This window comes from Schistocerca gregaria, chromosome 3 (assembly GCF_023897955.1).
Source record: "Schistocerca gregaria isolate iqSchGreg1 chromosome 3, iqSchGreg1.2, whole genome shotgun sequence".
Taxonomy (NCBI): Eukaryota; Metazoa; Arthropoda; class Insecta; order Orthoptera; family Acrididae; genus Schistocerca; species Schistocerca gregaria.
This window is the reverse complement of record NC_064922.1, coordinates 527,760,986-527,778,858: the sequence shown is the minus strand read 5'-3', so window position 1 is coordinate 527,778,858 and position 17,873 is coordinate 527,760,986. Positions and strand designations below refer to the sequence as shown.

Below are 17,873 nucleotides of genomic sequence, written 5' to 3'. Positions count from 1 at the left end.
GTGTTACCTGAGACTGGCCCTTGGGTCGATCGAGTACAGTATTTATGCCTGGGAGGAGCTGGGCGTTCCCTAATCGGTCCGCGCCGAGTCGAGTGTTCCATCTGTGGTCCGCGCCCGTCAGACTCGGCTTCAACGGACCCCTCCAGTCGCGGATGTTCCGACTGCCGTCGGCGCCGGTTTTGGCCGTCCTCAACGGTTGTGGTTGTCATTTGAGGTGTGTCAGACCCGATCTGAGATGTTAGGTACTCTATCTCCTGACTGTTACTACGGTTTCCACTTCTGTTGCGTGCTGGGCGCTCCCTAATCGGTCCGCGCCGCGTCGTGTGTTCCAAGCGTGAAGAATTACATTCGTAATCATGTTTTAGAAGCACTTTTTTTATAATTACGATGACTCCATCGCCGAATTCCTCGTCCACCACAGGTAAGGAGACAGGAACCTGCGGCGCGCAGCAGCGGAGGGGCCAAGTGAAACCGGCGCCTGCTTGTGATGCGTGCCGCGGCGCCGGACACCCTCGGCCACCTATAAATGCGACCACCGCAGGCCGGCAGTCAGTATCGCAGCAGCGACAGCAGCAGCAGCAGCCGCAGCCCAGCACCCACCAAGCACCATGTTCGCAGTCAGGATGGTGAGTGCCACGCCGGCGCGTCAAGGTCCGATATTCTTTCCGAACAGAGCCTGGCTCTTTTCGCCGTCGAAAAATTTCGATGTCGACAGCACAGTAACAATGTCCAGGTTTGACCTAGAACAGGCATACATCTACGCTAGATATTCCCATCGCTCTAAAGAAGCGCGATATCAACCGAGTTACCTCGTCGATCTGTAGCGATGTTTCAGCGAGTGTCTTATTTGCTGTCTTCCGGCAGAACTTCTGAAGAATCGGGTTAAGATATTTGCCGATACGTCGCGACACATCGATCAGCTTGGTTGGCATACCCGAGAATGATTCAGTAAAATTTTCTGACAGAACCTACATTCACATCTAGAATGAAACAGTTTCATTTTCTAAACAGCAAGGTCAAACATTATACAGAAAATGGTTATTAGAGCCAGGCACTTCCTAGTGAACCGAACCGCACTAGGCGATAAACTGATCGTCCGCCAGCTCAAGAAGCTTTTTCAGCGTTCCGCAAGCCTTCTCTGACAACTTAAATATAGTGCATACTTCACAATCTCTTCGAATAGTGTTTCCTAATTTGGAAGAATCAACTACAGACGCCTACTGGCTGCATGAATGCCATGATAATGCATTTCGGGAGATCTTCGTGAAGCAACGTAAAACTCTAAGTACTTTTTTAGGCAAAGAAGCCTTGAGTTTTATGTTTTGAATTACTTTACTACAAGTACTGCATTGGATCATAAAATATCACCCAACATCGAACTCTGCTGCAGTGATATTCACTGCTACGCAGACGCCTAGAAATCTAATGGTACTTACAAAGAAAAAGATGGAGAATGACAGACACTTAGATGAATAGTTAGAAAGAGACAGAGGAAAGGGAGGTAGCGTGCTGATCGTTGTTTATGGATCATGTTACTCGATCTGTAACTACCCGCTTGACAAGGTAATTTGAATTGCGTCGTTCAGTGTGTCAGTACTGACATACTGCCAGCTCTTTGTCTGCCCATGTATCTCTGAGCACGTAACAGCTGCTACATGAGCAGTTTGTATAGATAGGTGGAGTAATTCATATGACGTTAATTGTAGCTACTATCACGTGCCTAATGGGTCTATCTGATTCAGTAAGAATGTTTCTCACCCATTTCATAAACTGCGTCTGTAAACTGAGATTTCCTGCTCTGTAATCAGCCGTTGAGTACAACTAGGAGAAAAGGGGAAATTGGTTGAGTTGCACAAACCTGCAAAGAACATTTTCTTTGTTCCGCGACCCTTACAGGCGTAGTACATTTTCGCATAAATATGAAAGTTTATACTAGTACAGATAGTGAGAGCAACTGTTCTATGATTATGTATGTCTCAACTAATGATGTACTAACTTGCGAGATGTAGAGGCGAACCAAATCCGAACCCAACCCTTGTGCCAAATGAAAGACCATTGATCTGGTACAGTGGTGCTTTCTGGATAATTTCCCGCGAGCTTCTGAGCTGGTATCCGATCTGTATCACATCCATTTTGTTTCCAACACTAAAAGTCCAGTAAGTGTGCTGGCAGATGGAGGGCATGCATTTCTTTCCATCCTGCATTACGACAAATAAAGATGCTGTGTTAAGTATCCAGACGAAAATACGAAATTATCTCTTACCTGACGATCAGTGGCTCCTCATGTAATGTCTAAACCGCCAATGTAAATACTCAAAGAAACAGACAGATATGTAACTAGGTAGGCAGACAGTGCAACAAAGACAGAGGAAAGAGTTTGGGGAAGGGGCTCTGGGGATCCGAATAATAGTAGCCGCAAGCCATATCATGGCGATAAATCTAAAATAACCTGCTGAAACATTGTGACTCGCAACACGGATGTCTGCAGGAGGAATTAAGCTATCCTATCGAATTCCACTTTCCGCTCGGGTCATATCATAGAGTACGAGAAAATAAGAATGAAAAAAAAACTTTAGGATTCTTTTTGATTTTGAAACTGGAACAAAACTACCAGTTCAAAGTCAATCACTCGTTAATGTAGAATACGCTGAAAAACTCTGTCCCCATTGAAAATTTATGATGCCTCTACAGACACCATAACAGTTCGCGAAGTGATTATACCCTAAGAGAATAGAAAATCAAGAAACTAATAAGTCATAGGTAGATTACGCAAAGAGAGTGTCCCGACCGGAGGAAACTACTTTCACCCGCCATAATTGTTAATTATTTGATTGCTCCGGGAGAAGGCTCATCAAACTAGAACGCATGAAATATTAGCTCACTGTATTACGCTATTGAATGAAAGATTTGTAGATCTTTGACGAAGTTCTTTGCCACAGGAGTACTGGATAATATATAACTGTCACTGACTATGAAAGCATCACTTGATGCACTAAGTAATAAACCTCTTGAGGTACAATGCTCGACATTTACAACAGTACAAGTTCATCCGAAGCTTTAACAACTTATTGGTCCTAAAACGTGATAGTGACTCTTTCAAGTGAGGTCATGAACTGGCTGAGCTCTCGCATGCCCGACGCCATATTGACCTCAGTATGAGGCCGCTGCTATTCTGAGAGGGAGATGTGGCCTTCTGGAGTACATCACACTGGTTGTTGCGGATTGTAGCGAGCCCTCGCTAATTTATGTGGCATCGATATGGGTTGCCCAATTTGGTGTCACACCAAGATCTTTGCACAATACCGCACAAAGGGTTGCATAAATGTAAGGTAACAGTGATAAGTAAATCATGCAGGTGGCTAAAACAATTGATATTAAAAATTATAAAACTGTCTTTAATACCAAAGTTGCTTTGAACACTGTAGTGCTTTACTAGGCATGGTCCTGAGGGAGGTAGTATGTAGTTGCCTTTCTCCGACCTATAGGGGGACATGCAGTTCAAGATGGACACGGTACTTCTTGGCATTCCTCGTATCAGCCAGAGGTGACTCAAGTGTTAAAAAACAACAGTCATAGGGCAGACTGGGGACCTAACTCACGACCTATGGAACTTCAGTCAAGTAATTTACTAATCGCTTGAGACGCACTTGGTGAGGCAAAGTTGCAAAAATTTGATTGGTTGTACATGGTATGAAAAGGAATCGATGAACATAAATAAAATAAGACGTCGGAATGTGGAAGGAGTACATACTTCACACTATCGATGCATAGTAAATTCACTGCACACTAGTACTGCATACGCGTGCCTGTAAACAAACACAAAGTTAGTTATAAACCTTTATTCATTCTTGGTGATAACTAAAACTGTGTAACCACCTGTTGTAGCCTTAAGGAATGAGGTGCGGCCGCTGCCGCCCTCCGGAGTGCCGGGTGTATAGCCGTGTCTGCGTGGTGTTGCAGGTAGTGGTTCTGGCGGCGTGCGCCGTGGCCCGCGCCGGCGTGGTCCCCGCCGCCCCCGTGGTGGCTGCCGCCCCCGCGGCGGCGCTGGCCTACTCGCGCGCCGTGCCCTACAACGTGCCGCCGTACGCAGCCGCAGTCAACGTGCAGACGCGCGCCCTGGCCGCGCCTCTCGTCGCCGCTGCCGCCCCCCTGGCCGCTGCCCCCGTCGCCGCCCCCCTGGCCGCCGCCCCCGTCGCCGCCCCCCTGGCTGCCGCCCCGGTGGCTGCACCCCTGGCCGCGGCACCCTTCGCCTACGCCGCCCCCGCCGCGCTGTCGGTGCACCCGCCGGCGTTCGCGCGCTACGCCGCCCCCTTCCTGATCTAGACCATTCCTGACTGAGGACGCTGCTTGTTTTCTTTTGTACATCGCTACTGTTACTCAATAAAAACCACTGCAACTAATGCCTTATCTTATTTCATTCACTACTGTTCCGGACCTTACCACAGTTAATTTGAAATGGCATTAATAGTAGCTCGTATTAAACATTCAGGTTGTACTATTGATGTTGGATCTCAAAACCACGAACCCCATGGTTACGCTTATATTGAGGTCGTTGGCCGTGAAAGTAGTCCACAGATTCATCTTGCGTGTGACGTGAGCTTAACTTTAAGAGTAACAAAAAAATCTTTGAGCAATGTTTGTTAATTACTGTTTGCTACAAAAAAATAACAGAAATGAGATACACATAATTCGTCCACGGCATGAGTGTTGCTACCTTCACACTAGGCAGAAACAGTACAGCGCCATCTTGAAAACTCTCTCGTTCGTAGCTATCAAAGCGTTTGCTTAGTATAATGTTGGCAACTTATACAACCCTCAATACGGGACATCAGTGAGAACCCCAAACATTACATCAGCAAGATGTTATTTTATTAACTGAAATTCATGCACAATGTAGTATCCAGGGACGATGCGTTAAACACTTTTGTGTAAGATATCGGTACTGCATCAATAACTTTGAATGTAACGCTACAGTGCTTGTTTAAAAATAAAACATTCAAAAGTCATACATAGAAGATCAACATATAAAATTTCATCATGAAGCTAATCTCCGACCAAATCGTATTTTCCCACCTATTTTTCTTTAGTCAAATGTCCTTTCTCATTCTAAACAATTAGAAAATTATTTCTGTCGGTCGTAATTATAAGTTACAACTTAAACATTTTGCCTTCAACAAATTGTTATTGACATGCTGTACGCTGAGAATTTCCGTTTCTCATCTTTCTAGATAAACAAAAAGCTTTTCAACTCACTTTGAAGTTTAATTAGAGATTATTGCTTCAATGTTAATTGTACTTATTTAACAACAGCTGTTGAGTGTCGACCATTGACGACTGGCATCTGCTCTGTACACGTAATGTGCTATTTTCCTATGTTAAAAATATATTTCTGACAGTTGTCATTCTCAATCATTATAACATTAAAATAGCATTTTTGACCAAAAATCTCAAAAAAATTGTGTTAATTTAGGTAACTGAAGTATAGAAATAATTTTCAGAACTGTCACGTAATCGAAAACGCTGTTATTGGCTGAAGCACAGGTGACGTCACAGATCAAGGGCGTTCATAAGTTATGGGAGAGTTAGCCGAAGTTACTAATGTTTTCCCATGCTTTTCCTGCAAGCACTTTAGGTATTTAGTGATGGAAAACTCGTTTACAACTTTTAAGTAACAATTTCAGCTTAAAAAAAATACATTGACATGTTCCACATCCACGAGGATCTCCTCAGCACGGATCTGTGGAACGAAAAACTAATCTAATCTAATCCAATAAAAAGTGTCGTGTAACATCTCATACGCAACGGTAAGGAGAGGAGAGCTACAGAGTGGTGCAGCAGCTGTCACCTTAGGAAAGATGGACAGGGGCAGAAACTATCAGCTTTCTTCATGTGTACAAGAACTCTTTACAAATGAACATACACCAATGAAGTCCAGCTAATACAATAGAAACAAGACCATCATAGTATGAGGTTCTCTTAACTCATGCAGGAGCGATAGTGACAGGTCAGAGATTGGGATGCGACTCCGTTGCGACTGGTATGCGCCTCGTTGCGTAGGGGCTGTATGGCTGCAACAGACCATCCTATGTCATGGCGGCAGTGCGAGCACGTTGTACGCGTCTGCTGGAGGTGTGGCTCACCAGGCATACTCCATTGAGTCCGTCGGATCCTGGACTTTCACTTTCGGTATCTGATGGAAACGTGCGTTGCTGTTACCAGTTGTGGGATGCAGGTGCGGTGTTATCATACTGTGGCACCACAGAAAGGAATTTTGTGAAGGTTGATGGTGGAAATCTTCTGAAAATTTATGTGTTTATGGTGTCTTCGTTCTTCGAAAACATTCCCATATACTTAAGTTCCAGAAATGAGAAACATGAAAACTCCACTGTATAGAGTGGAACAGAAATACCTCCACAAAGCAATAAGTCGCAATATTGTCTTTGAGCGACTCTGGAATGAGATTATTGTCTCAGGCAGTGCTGAAAAAGCCTGTACAGTGAAACACTGTGGAAACTATTTCATTTATATGACAATTATGATTGTTAATTGATGTGGTTCTTTTCAGAGCCACTACTGTCTTACAGGTGCCTCTGTTATCAGTTTTCAGATTTTCGGACAGCGTAATAACACTCTTGGCGAACAGCAGAACATTATCGTATTTACCTTCAGCAGCTTTACACTTTTTAGTTTTTATGTTCCCCCAGGTCAATAATTTAAACAATCGGAAAATTATGTCTAAAAATATGCAGTTGATATATCAGAACTTTAAAATATCCTTTGTTCTACTGCAAGCTCAGTTGCTGCTCAAATACTATAATTTAAAAGTGCTTGTGCAGGTCCAATTTTCATTTTATCGTAATGCCATGGTCTTATTACATTTCCTGGTAGGTTCGAAACAGTTTTGGATTTTGCTTTTTGTCAGAATCATTAATCTTTACAATAGCTTTACTGAAGACAATTCGAAGTGGCAAATTATTGTCTTCCCCGACTTGTTTGGGAAGAATAATGTGTCGGCAATTTTTAAATGATATCTCAGATTATTCAGAATGTAGGGTCTCATTTCCAACAGGCACAGTTTCTTAAAACCAACCTTGGGATTTATCTGAAACTGATCAGGTCGAAAATGAAGCTAATAAAATGTAGATATTAAAATGTAATGTGGCATAAAATTTAAAGCTCTAACGTAACTGCATTGGGAATAAAGTAAACTTAAAAAGACATAAAGCGAGGAGAGCTGGAAGGAAATCTTGCTCCTAATTAGAATCGATTTTGCGAACAACAGATTAGACTTCCAGCATGCTAGGTATTATGCTACAAGCGACATATTCATATGAAGTGTTTACTTACCTTAAAATGATCCTCAGAGACAGAAAGACAAGTAGTGAAAATTACTCCATTTGCGTCTAGTGAGCGAGTTGCAAACACATTTTACGCACCTTCTCATTCATTGGAAAACTCAAAAACAATTTTTCATGATGTACATGTATTATACATGTACATCTGGTACTATCCAAGATGTGTAACTTGCTTTCCGAAACATAAATACCACAACAAGATATCGCTGTGAATGACCCTTACGACACTATGAGCAGCGTGTTGGCCACTGACGTCACAGGCGTCGCATCACTGAAAAGGTTTTATTTAAATTTCATATCCATTTCATTTTTTTTTTAAAAAAAGAAAGAAAACAGAAGACTGAAATTCCAGTGGGGAAAATTATCTCATGAGCGCAAAGTGACATAATTAACCACTAAAAACGGTTTCCAGAAAACAGTGGGATTTCCTGTTGCTCTTGGTTCGTAGCTATGTTAGCAGTGGCTGGTTTAAATATCGCCACTTTCACTGTTGTCGCAACTTTTAAAACTTCAAAGTATAGTTCACTAATATCTAGATCGTATTTTCGAAGTTTATCAGTGCTTAGACAATTTACTTAGAATATTTACTAAGGCAAATTTAAGCTTAAATATAGTATATCAACTAAACCCCGGCCGAACAGCCCATCAACGTCCAACAGTACCGATCGGTCGCTTTGTCATCCTCAGCCCACAAGCATCACAGGATGTGGATATGGAAGGGCATATAATACTTAAACACATTGTCTAATGGTAAATAAGTTACGTGATGTACCGTACCATGACCCAGGCAAATCTGTTACAAGGCATATTCGTACTTCAGTATATTGATTAGCGAATACAGGCGAACAGAAATTTCGACAAAGGAGTCACAAGAACAAGAAAACTTAGTGGATCAGTACAAAATAAGAGATTTTCGCGACCCACACGAGGCCCACAAGCGATAATTTCATTAACCCTCAAAGACGGGAAATCTGCTAACTATACGGGAAAAATGTCGTGCTCTTTCAAATTATCTGAATGCCAAATCAGAAAAAAAGACTGAAATTCGTGAAAGGACAAATTATCTCATGAGCGCAAAATGACATAATTAACCACTGAAAACGGTATCCAGAAAACCGGCAACACTTTCACTGTTGTCGCAACTACAGCCCGCATTTTGTATCTTGATGGATTCTGACGTCATTCTTATGGGAGCAAACAAGCTCTATGTCAGATGCCACGTACTGATAAGTCAAATTAAGCTTCATGTAATTATTAATCAATGCTCAATTTCCGGATACTGTGGGTCCCTTACGAACGGCAGTTCTGGTTGCATGCTAAAGGTATATATAATGTACTGACCGAAACGAACTGAATGACTGTGAAATGACTGAAAACAGACTAAAAGAAAAATCGCGAGAAAATTGCAAAATGAAACTGAAAGAAAATGTTATCGTGATGTACAGGGTTCAGAAACATAAATGTGGCCACCGCTTATGTTCGGCAACAACGTGCAATAACCACTCTCCGACGGCAGGCGGACGCACTAGCAGTGGAGGGTACATAAAGCACACAGGGAGAATGCGGACAACAGAGCAGTCGTTATCGCAATGCAAAAGAGGAACGATTTATCGGAGGTCCAAAAATTATGTCATTGGATTTTGGGCCAATCACTTTCGAAACCGTCTAACTTTGAAACCTCTTCGTTTGCCGCTGTGATTGAAGTATACCGTGCATGACGGAATGCCAATATCCAAAGGTGGCACCAACACAACTGGGACACCAAGTCATGGGCAGAAATATGCAATCACAGAATTTTTGGTACGTTTAATTGGCATACAATGCATCTGTGTTGTGTGCAGGGTGAGGGTGTGTTGATGCGATTCACCCACCGTTGAGCAATTCTTTCACAGGGAGAAAAGTCTGGTCTATAATCCAACGTAGTGATACTGTGGAACTATGAATCAGCTTATTGGACATTCTTTGCAAATTCTATGTCTGTTGACCCATCAGTGCCATCGCATTGTTGTTGTTGTTATGGTCTGCAGTCCTGAGATTGGTTTGATGCAGCTCTCCACCCTACTCTATCCTGTGCAAGCCTCTTCACCTCCCAGCACCTACTGTAGCTTACATCCTTCTGAATCTGTTTAGTGCATTCATCTCTTGGTCTCAATCAACGATTTTTACCCTCCAAGCTGCCCTCCACTACTAAATTGGTGATCCCTTGATGCCTCAGAACATGTCCTACCAATCGATCCCTTCTTCTAGTCAAGTTGTGCCACAAACTCCTCTTCTCCGAAATTCTATTCAATGCCTCCTCATTAGTTATGTGATCTACCCATAGAATCCTCAGCATTCTTCTATAGCACCACAGTTCGAAAGCTTCTATTCTCTGCTTGTCCAAACTATTTATCGTCCATGTTTCACTTCCATACATGGCTACACTCCATACAAATACGTTCAGAAACGACTTCCTAACACTTAAATCAATACTCGATGTTAACAAATTTCTCTTCTTCAGAAACGCTTTCCTTACCATTGCCAGTCTACATTTTATATCCTCTCTACTTCGACCATCGTCAGTGATTTTGCTCCCCAAATAGCAAACCTCCTTCACTACTTTAAGTGCCTCATTTCCTAATCTAATTCCCGCAGCATCACCCGAATTAATTCGGCTACATTCCATTATCCTCGTTTTGCTTTTGTTGATGTTCATCTTATACCCTCCTTTCAAGACAGAGTCCATTCCGTTCAACTGCTCTTCCAAGTCCTTTGCTGTCTTTCACAGAATTACAATGTCATCGGTGAACCTCAAAGTTTTTCTTTCTTCTCCATGGATTTTAACACCTACTCCGAACTTTTCTTTCGTTTCCTTTACTGCTTGCTCTATATACAGATTGAATAGCATCTGGGTGACTCTACAACCCTGTCTCACTCCCTTCCCAACCACTGCTTCCCTTTCATGTCCCTCGACACTTATAACTAAAATTTGGTTTTTGTACAAATTGTAAGTAGCCTTTCGCTCCCTGTATTTTACCCCTGCCACCTTCAGAATTTGAAACAGAGTATTCCAGTCAACATTATCAAAAGCTTTCTCTGAGTCTACAAACGCTAGAAACGTAGGTTTGCTTTTCCTTAATGTTTCTTCTAAGACAAGTCGTAGGGTCAGTATTGCCTCACGTGTTCCAACATTTCTACGGAATCCAAACTGATCTTCCCCGAGGTCAGCTTCTACCAGTTTTTACATTCGTCTGTAAAGAATTCGTGTTAGTATTTTGCAGCTGTGACTTATTAAACTGATAGTTCGGTAATTTTCACATCTGTCAACACCTGCTTTCTTTGGGATTGGAATAACTATATTCTTCTTGAAGTCTGAGGCAATTTCACCTGTCTCATACATCTTGTTCACCAGATGGTAGAGTTTTGTCAGGACTTGCTCTCCCAAGGCTGTCAGTAGTTCTAATGGAATGTTGTCTACTCCTTCGGCCTTGTTTCGACTCAGGTCTTTCAGTGCTCTGTCAAATTCTTCACGCAGTATCATATCTCCCATTTCATCTTCATCTACACCCTCTTCCATTCCCATAATATTGTCCTCAATTACATCCCCCTTGTATAGATCCTCTATATACTCTTTCCACTTTTCTGCATTCCCTTCTTTGCTTAGAGCTGCGTTTCCGTCTGAGCTCTTGATATTCATGCAAGTGGTTCTCTTTTCTTCAAAGGTCTCTTTAATTTTCCTGTAGGCAGTATCTATCTTACCCCTCACGAGATAAGCCTCTACATCCTTACATTTATCCTTTAGCCATCGCTGCTTAGCCATTTTGCACTTCCTGTCGATCTCATTTTTGAGACGTTTGTATTCCTTTATGCCTGCTTCACTTGCTGCATTTTTGTATTTTCTCCTTTCATCAATTAAATTCAGTATCTCTCCTGTTACCCAAGGATTTCTACTAACCCTCGTCTTTTTACCTACTTGAGCCTCTGCCGCCTCACTATTTAATTCCTCAAAGATATCCATTCTTCTTCTACTGCATTTCTTTCATACATTCCTGTAAATTGTTCCCTTATGCTCTCCCCGAAACTCTATACAATCTCTAGTTCTTTCAGTTTTTCCAGGTCCCATTTCCCTAAATTTCCACCTTTTTGCAGTTTCTTCAGTTTTAATCTACAGTTCATAACAAACAGATGGTGGTCAGAGTCCACATATGCTCTTGGAAATGTTTTACTATTTAAAATCTGGTTCCTAAATCTCTGTCTTACCATTATATGATCTATCTGAAACTTTTTAGTATCTCCAGGGTTCTTCCATGTATGCAACCTTCTTTCATGATTCTTAATCCAAGTGTAATCTATGATTAAGTTATGCTGTATGCAAAATTCAACCAGGCGGCTTCCTCTTGCATTTCTTAGCCCCAATCCATATTCACCTACTACGTTCCTTCTCTTCCTTTTCCTACTGCCGAATTCCAGTCACCCATGACTATTAAATTTTCATCTCCCTTCACTACTTGAATAATTACAACAAGACAATTCTCATATGAATATTACGGAAGCCTAGAGACACCGCTCGTATGAAAACTTGCGCCCTGCCCTGCGCCTGCTACACGGACGTCTGAGTCACAGCTCTTGTACAAGATAAGTAATTTAAGTAGTAATAAACTGTTTTTTAACACTTTAAACTAATTTATTACGTTAATTATAGTGCTCTGCAAGGGTAACATTAAAGGTTTTTGTCTTACTCGCGTATTTTCACAGTAATCACGTAAAGTTCGTTTTGTTTACATATCGCGGCCAGGCCGAACTTTTGAGTTTTCAGATTAAACTTCATACCGCAATCTTAAGTGCATTTACTGATAGTTTAGTGTGCTAAAAACGTTTGCTGCCCCTTTATATCTGTAGAGTATCGTCATCTCTTAAGTAATTTCCAGTAAAAAACTTCTGAACCACTGTCTACATAGTCGCGAGTAGGCCTAATTTTTCGTACACGTATTTTCATTGTTTTCCGGTAACTTAATTGTCTTTCTGTCACTAAAATCGATTTGTACCATGAGTGTAAAGTGCCTGACGTGCCGTAGGATCGTTAGCTCCGGGGTCTGGTGTGATGGATGTAGTAACTTTTTTCATTGGGGCGACTGTAGTGGAGTGGGAATTGGGAAAATGAGCGAGACTCATCAGTGGTTCTGTAGGCTATGCAGTAGAGATAGGAAGATTGTGGAACAGGAGGGGAAAATTGCTGCCCTTCAGGCTGAGTTAGATGAGGCTAGGCGAGAACTGGGCAGGTTAAGGGGGGAGAAGGGTAAACAGGGGTGGGAAGTGGCAACAGGCATGAGGAACAGGCCAAGAAATTCTTCTGACAGCTTTGTTATTAATGTACAAAATAGGTTTGACCTGTTGCCTCAGTCAGAAACTGATGAGCCTCTCACAGAAGTAGATGTAGACAGGGCTCAACAAGCTTTCAGCAGCAAATTGATTAAGAATGTAGGGAAGTCTGCAAAGAGAAAGAAAGTCTTGTTGCTAGGTAGTTCGCATGCTAGGGGTGTGGGCCAACTTCTGCAGGATGAATTAGGGTTGGATTACCAGGTCACAAGTTTTTTCAAACCTGGTGCTGAACTTGGGCAGGTTACAGAGGATTTAGGTTCACTATGTAAAGGTTTTACTAAGGAAGACACCGTGGTTATTGAGGGTGGGCCGGGCAACAGTATTGACAGAGATCCGGGGTACAGCATAAAGTGTGACCTGGCAAAGATTGCATCGGCATCGAATCATACCAGTGTTGGGTTTGTGTCGGTTCTGGAGCGCCACGACCGACCTCATTTGACCTCTTCTGTCAGGAGAGTTAATTTGGAGTTGGAACGGCTACTTGGATCTGGTGCAGGGTCACACATTGGTGTGGTTCCTGTTGATTCACTCTGTGGGTGGGACTATACTAGACATGGCCTACACCTCAACAGGAAAGGAAGGATAAACTGGCTGGGCTGATAGCAGGAAATTTAAAGGGGGGAGGAACTACATCTCATGGTGGAAACTCTTTTTTAGTGTAAGATCAGTGTCCAGTGGGAAACTCAGCCAGGCAAGTACTAAAGATGTTTAAAAAGTTCAAGATACTCACAAAAGTAAAGTGAAAAATAATGTTAGTATATTTCATCAAAATATTGGGGGATTGAAGAATAAAAGTACTAAAGATGTTAAAAAAGTTCAAGATACTCACAAAAGTAAAGTGAAAAATACTGTTAGTATATTTCATCAAAATATTGGGGGATTGAAGAATAAAATTGATGAGCTTCTGCTTTGTTTAGAAGATATAGAAACCAAGAATGTAATAGATATACTATGCCTGTCTGAGCATCACATTGTCACTGATATGCAAAAGGTTAGCATCAATGGGTACTAATTAGCTGCACATGTAAGTAGAGATAATATGATGAGAGGAGGAGTTGCCATATATGTCAAAAGCTTCCACAGTGCAAAAAATTTAGAAACTAAAAAATTTTGTGTAGAGCAACATATGGAAGCATGTGCCACTGAACTTAAACTAAATGATGGCACTTTCATAATTGTAACAGTGTATAGGTCCCCCTCAGGGAATTTCCAGCTATTTCTAGAAAACTTGGATGCTTTGTTGTGCTATCTGTCAGACAGGGGGAAGCAAATTATCATTTGTGGGGATTTCAATGTTGATTCCCTGAAAGAGTGTAATAGGAAGAATGACCTTTTAGTATTACTCAGTTCTTTCAATTTGAGCTCCGTCATTGATTTTCCTACTCGGATAACAAAGAACAGCAGTACATTGATAGATAACTTTTTTATAGACCAAGATAAGTTTAAGGACATAAATGCTTATCCTGTTGAGAATGGTCTTTCAGATCATAGTGCACAGCTTGTTACAGTACATGACATAGCTCCATGCAGTATAATAAATCAGACTTTCAAAGCAGTGCGTTCAATTAACAATATAAATATTGCAAACTTTAGGGAAAGCCTACAGCAGCTAGACTGGGATGAAGTGTATAAGGAACCCGATGCAAACTTGAAATATAACTTATTTCACAATACATTTTTAAGAGTATTTGAAAATTGTTTTCCCAAGAAAATAGTTAAACATAATTCCAAGAAAACATAGAAAAAACCTTGGCTAACTAAAGGAATAAGAACAACTTGCAACCGTAAAAGAGAACTGTATCTAACAGCAAGAGGGAGTACTGACCCCGAAATTGTTCAATATTATAAAAACTATTGTGCGGTACTAAGAAAAGTTACTAAAAAGTCCAGAAGCATGTGTATCATGTCTGAGATCAGTAACTCTGATAATAAAATTAAAGCAATTTGGAATATTATTGAAAGGGAAACAGGGCAACCAAGAGCACAGGGAGACTTTAGTGCAATAAAACTGAATGACAAGTGCACTAACAAACAATCAGAAATTGAAAATATTTTGAATAATCATTTTTTAAATGTTGTGGAGAAAATAGGATCTAGATCTTCACTAGAAGAGGCAAGGCTATTAATAGAAGAGGCCATACCTGCGCAGTTTGAAACAACTGTAATTCCACCAACCTCTCCCTCTGAAATCAGTAAAATAATAAACTCACTGAAAAGTAAAAGCTCTTACGGAATTGATGGCATTTCCAGCAAAGTACTTAAAGCTTGTTCCCCACAGATAAGTAGGATTCTCAGCCACGTATGTAATAGCTCTTTGGAGCAGGGTGTTTTCCCTGATAGACTGAAATATGCCATTGTAAAACCATTGCATAAAAAGGGGGATACGTCGGATGTCAACAACTACCGCCCAATCTCTCTTCTGACAGCTCTATCAAAAATTTTTGAGAAAGTAATGTATTCAAGAGTAGCCTCCCATATTTGTAAAAATAAAGTACTAACAAAATGTCAGTTTGGTTTTCAGAAAGGCTTTTCAACAGAAAATGCTATATATGCTTTCACTGATCAAATATTAAATGCTCTGAATAACCGGACATCACCCATTGGTATTTTTTGTGATCTCTCAAAGGCCTTTGATTGTGTATCATGGAATTCTTTTAGATAAGCTAAATCATTATGGTTTGAGTGGGGCAGTGCACAAATGGTTTAATTCATACTTAACTGGAAGAATGCAGAAAGTTGAAATAAGTGGTTCGTGTAATGTTAAAACAACAGCTGATTCCTCAAACTGGGGTGCTATCAAGCACGGGGTCCCACAGGGTTCGGTCTTAGGTCCTTTACTGTTCTTGATATACATTAATGACTTACCATTCCACATTGATGAAGATGCAAAGTTAGTTCTTTTTGCTGATGATACAAGTATAGTAATAACATCCAAAAACCAAGAACTAAGTGATGTAATTGTAAATGATGTTTTTCACAAAATTATTAAGTGGTTCTCAGCAAACGGACTCTCTTTAAATTTTGATAAAACACAGTATATACAGTTCTGTACAGTAAATGGCACAACTCCAGTAATAAATATAGAATTTGAACAGAAGTCTGTAGCTAAGGTAGAATTTTCAAAATTTTTAGGTGTGTCCATTGATGAGAGGTTAAACTGGATGCAACACATTGATGGTCTGCTGAAACGTCTGAGTTCAGCTACGTATGCTATTAGGGTTATTGCAAATTTTGGTGATAAGAATCTCAGTAAATTAGCTTACTATGCCTACTTTCATTCACTGCTTTCGTATGGCATCATATTCTGGGGTAATTCATCGTTGAGTAGAAAGGTATTCATTGCACAAAAACGTGTAATCAGAATAATTGCTGGAGCCCACCCACGGTCATCCTGCAGACATCTATTTAAGGATCTAGGGATCCTCACAGTAACCTCACAGTATATATATTCCCTTATGAAATTTGTTGATAATAATCCAACCCAATTCAAAAGTAATAGCAGTGTGCATACCTATAACACCAGGAGAAAGGATGATCTTCACTATGCAGGGTTAAATCTGACTTTGTCACAGAAAGGGGTAAATTATGCTGCCACAAAAGTCTTTGGGCACCTACCAAACAGCATCAAAAGCCTGACAGATAGCCAACTAACATTTAAAAATAAATTAAAAGAATTTCTAGATGACAACTCCTTCTACTCGTTGGCTGAATTTTTAGATATAAACTAAGTAAAAAAAAAAAAAAAAACTTAATCATTAGTGTCATGCAATATTTTGTGTAATGTAATTTCTTGTACAGACATCTTTTATTAACCTGACACGTTCCACATCATTACGAAGTGTCGTATTCATGATCTATGGAACAAGTATTAATCTAATCTAATCTAATCTAATCTACTTCACTAGCTAAATTAATAAGACACTGTGCAGGTGCTGCATAGAACCTTAGCGCCATGCCCAGCTTGGTGAGCCTGTTATTGTTTCATGTTCTCTCTGTGTTGAGCTTGATTCACATTAATAGCCTTTTCAATGTAGGCGCATTTCACTTTTATTGACAAAGCATCAGCCGTTCATAGATTATAATCATAACAAGAAGATGTACATAACATGAAGGAAATGTTCAATATTGGGCAAATAGCAGCAATACTCCTGCACTCCACACACACCACGGACCCACTAAATGGGGGTAACTGGGACGATGCCCCTCTTGTTTATCTTTCTGCACACTGTGATTCAACTGTGCAGGCGATACACTAGTGTTACAGTCCACTTTCTCCCACCGCCTCCACACCCACTGTGGATGTCTCATAAGTTATGGTGCTCGATACAGGTTTATACATACATCAAATGGCTCCTTTTTGTCAGGTTTTGTGGTTGGGTATTCTTCCGTTGCTCTGAAGATGATGTAACACTCGCATATGAGGCGGGTTATTCGGTTGTCTAGAAGTGGTAGGAGATGAATTTGCTTGTGTAGTTGACTGATATCTGGAGGATCGATGGTGCACCTCAGTCAGCCCAGCAAGGGGACCAATACTGCCCTGCCGTCCCAGGTACCAAGACAACAGCCCTTCGCCGGAAACGGGTAAAACCCAGTGCACGGAATTTGGACAATGGTTGCTCGCGTAGCACAAGAACAGCCGATTCACCAGAAATGGCAGAGTATAAGACAGTCTGAAATATGGCCACTTAATGATCTTCGAAATTCTGTAATAAACCATAGCTAAATTATAGATCAAATCAGAAAACATCTGCAATATTATAAAAAAGAGGCAAATCCAACGAAACAATAATAATTTCAATTACTTAAAAACTACAGGAATTAATGTCTTACAGCATCAGTAACTAAATAGTTTCACAATGAACCTTAGATTTTAAATACGTCATGTGATTTCAACAAACGATGTCTCAGGTGACAGCACTGCGCCATAGCTACAATCCCTGAAAGTTATTTATCTGTATCCATGTTATTTATTGATTTATTACGTTCCATAGCTTTCTCATTAGGGCAAACGTTTGTCAGAATTCCGTATCCTCCACAATAACACAGCAACAAAATGTGTCATAAATACCTCATACCTTGTTATTATTGTGTTGTTATTTAAGGAATATGTAATTATCTTTTGCCAATAAACTTACTTAAATATGATTGCAACCAATATTA

General features: G+C 40.7%; 1 protein-coding gene across 1 annotated transcript; it reads left to right on the top strand.

Annotated features, from left to right (window-relative positions):
* Positions 1 to 557: 557 nt before the first annotated feature.
* LOC126356049 (cuticle protein 70, isoforms A and B-like) lies at positions 558 to 4,400 on the top strand. The gene is made up of 2 exons (XM_050006730.1): positions 558 to 626; positions 3,961 to 4,400. Exons 1-2 carry the CDS (start codon positions 609 to 611, stop codon positions 4,321 to 4,323), a joined length of 381 nt encoding a protein of 126 aa, XP_049862687.1. The 5' UTR covers positions 558 to 608; the 3' UTR covers positions 4,324 to 4,400.
* The last annotated feature ends 13,473 nt before the right edge of the window (positions 4,401 to 17,873 follow it).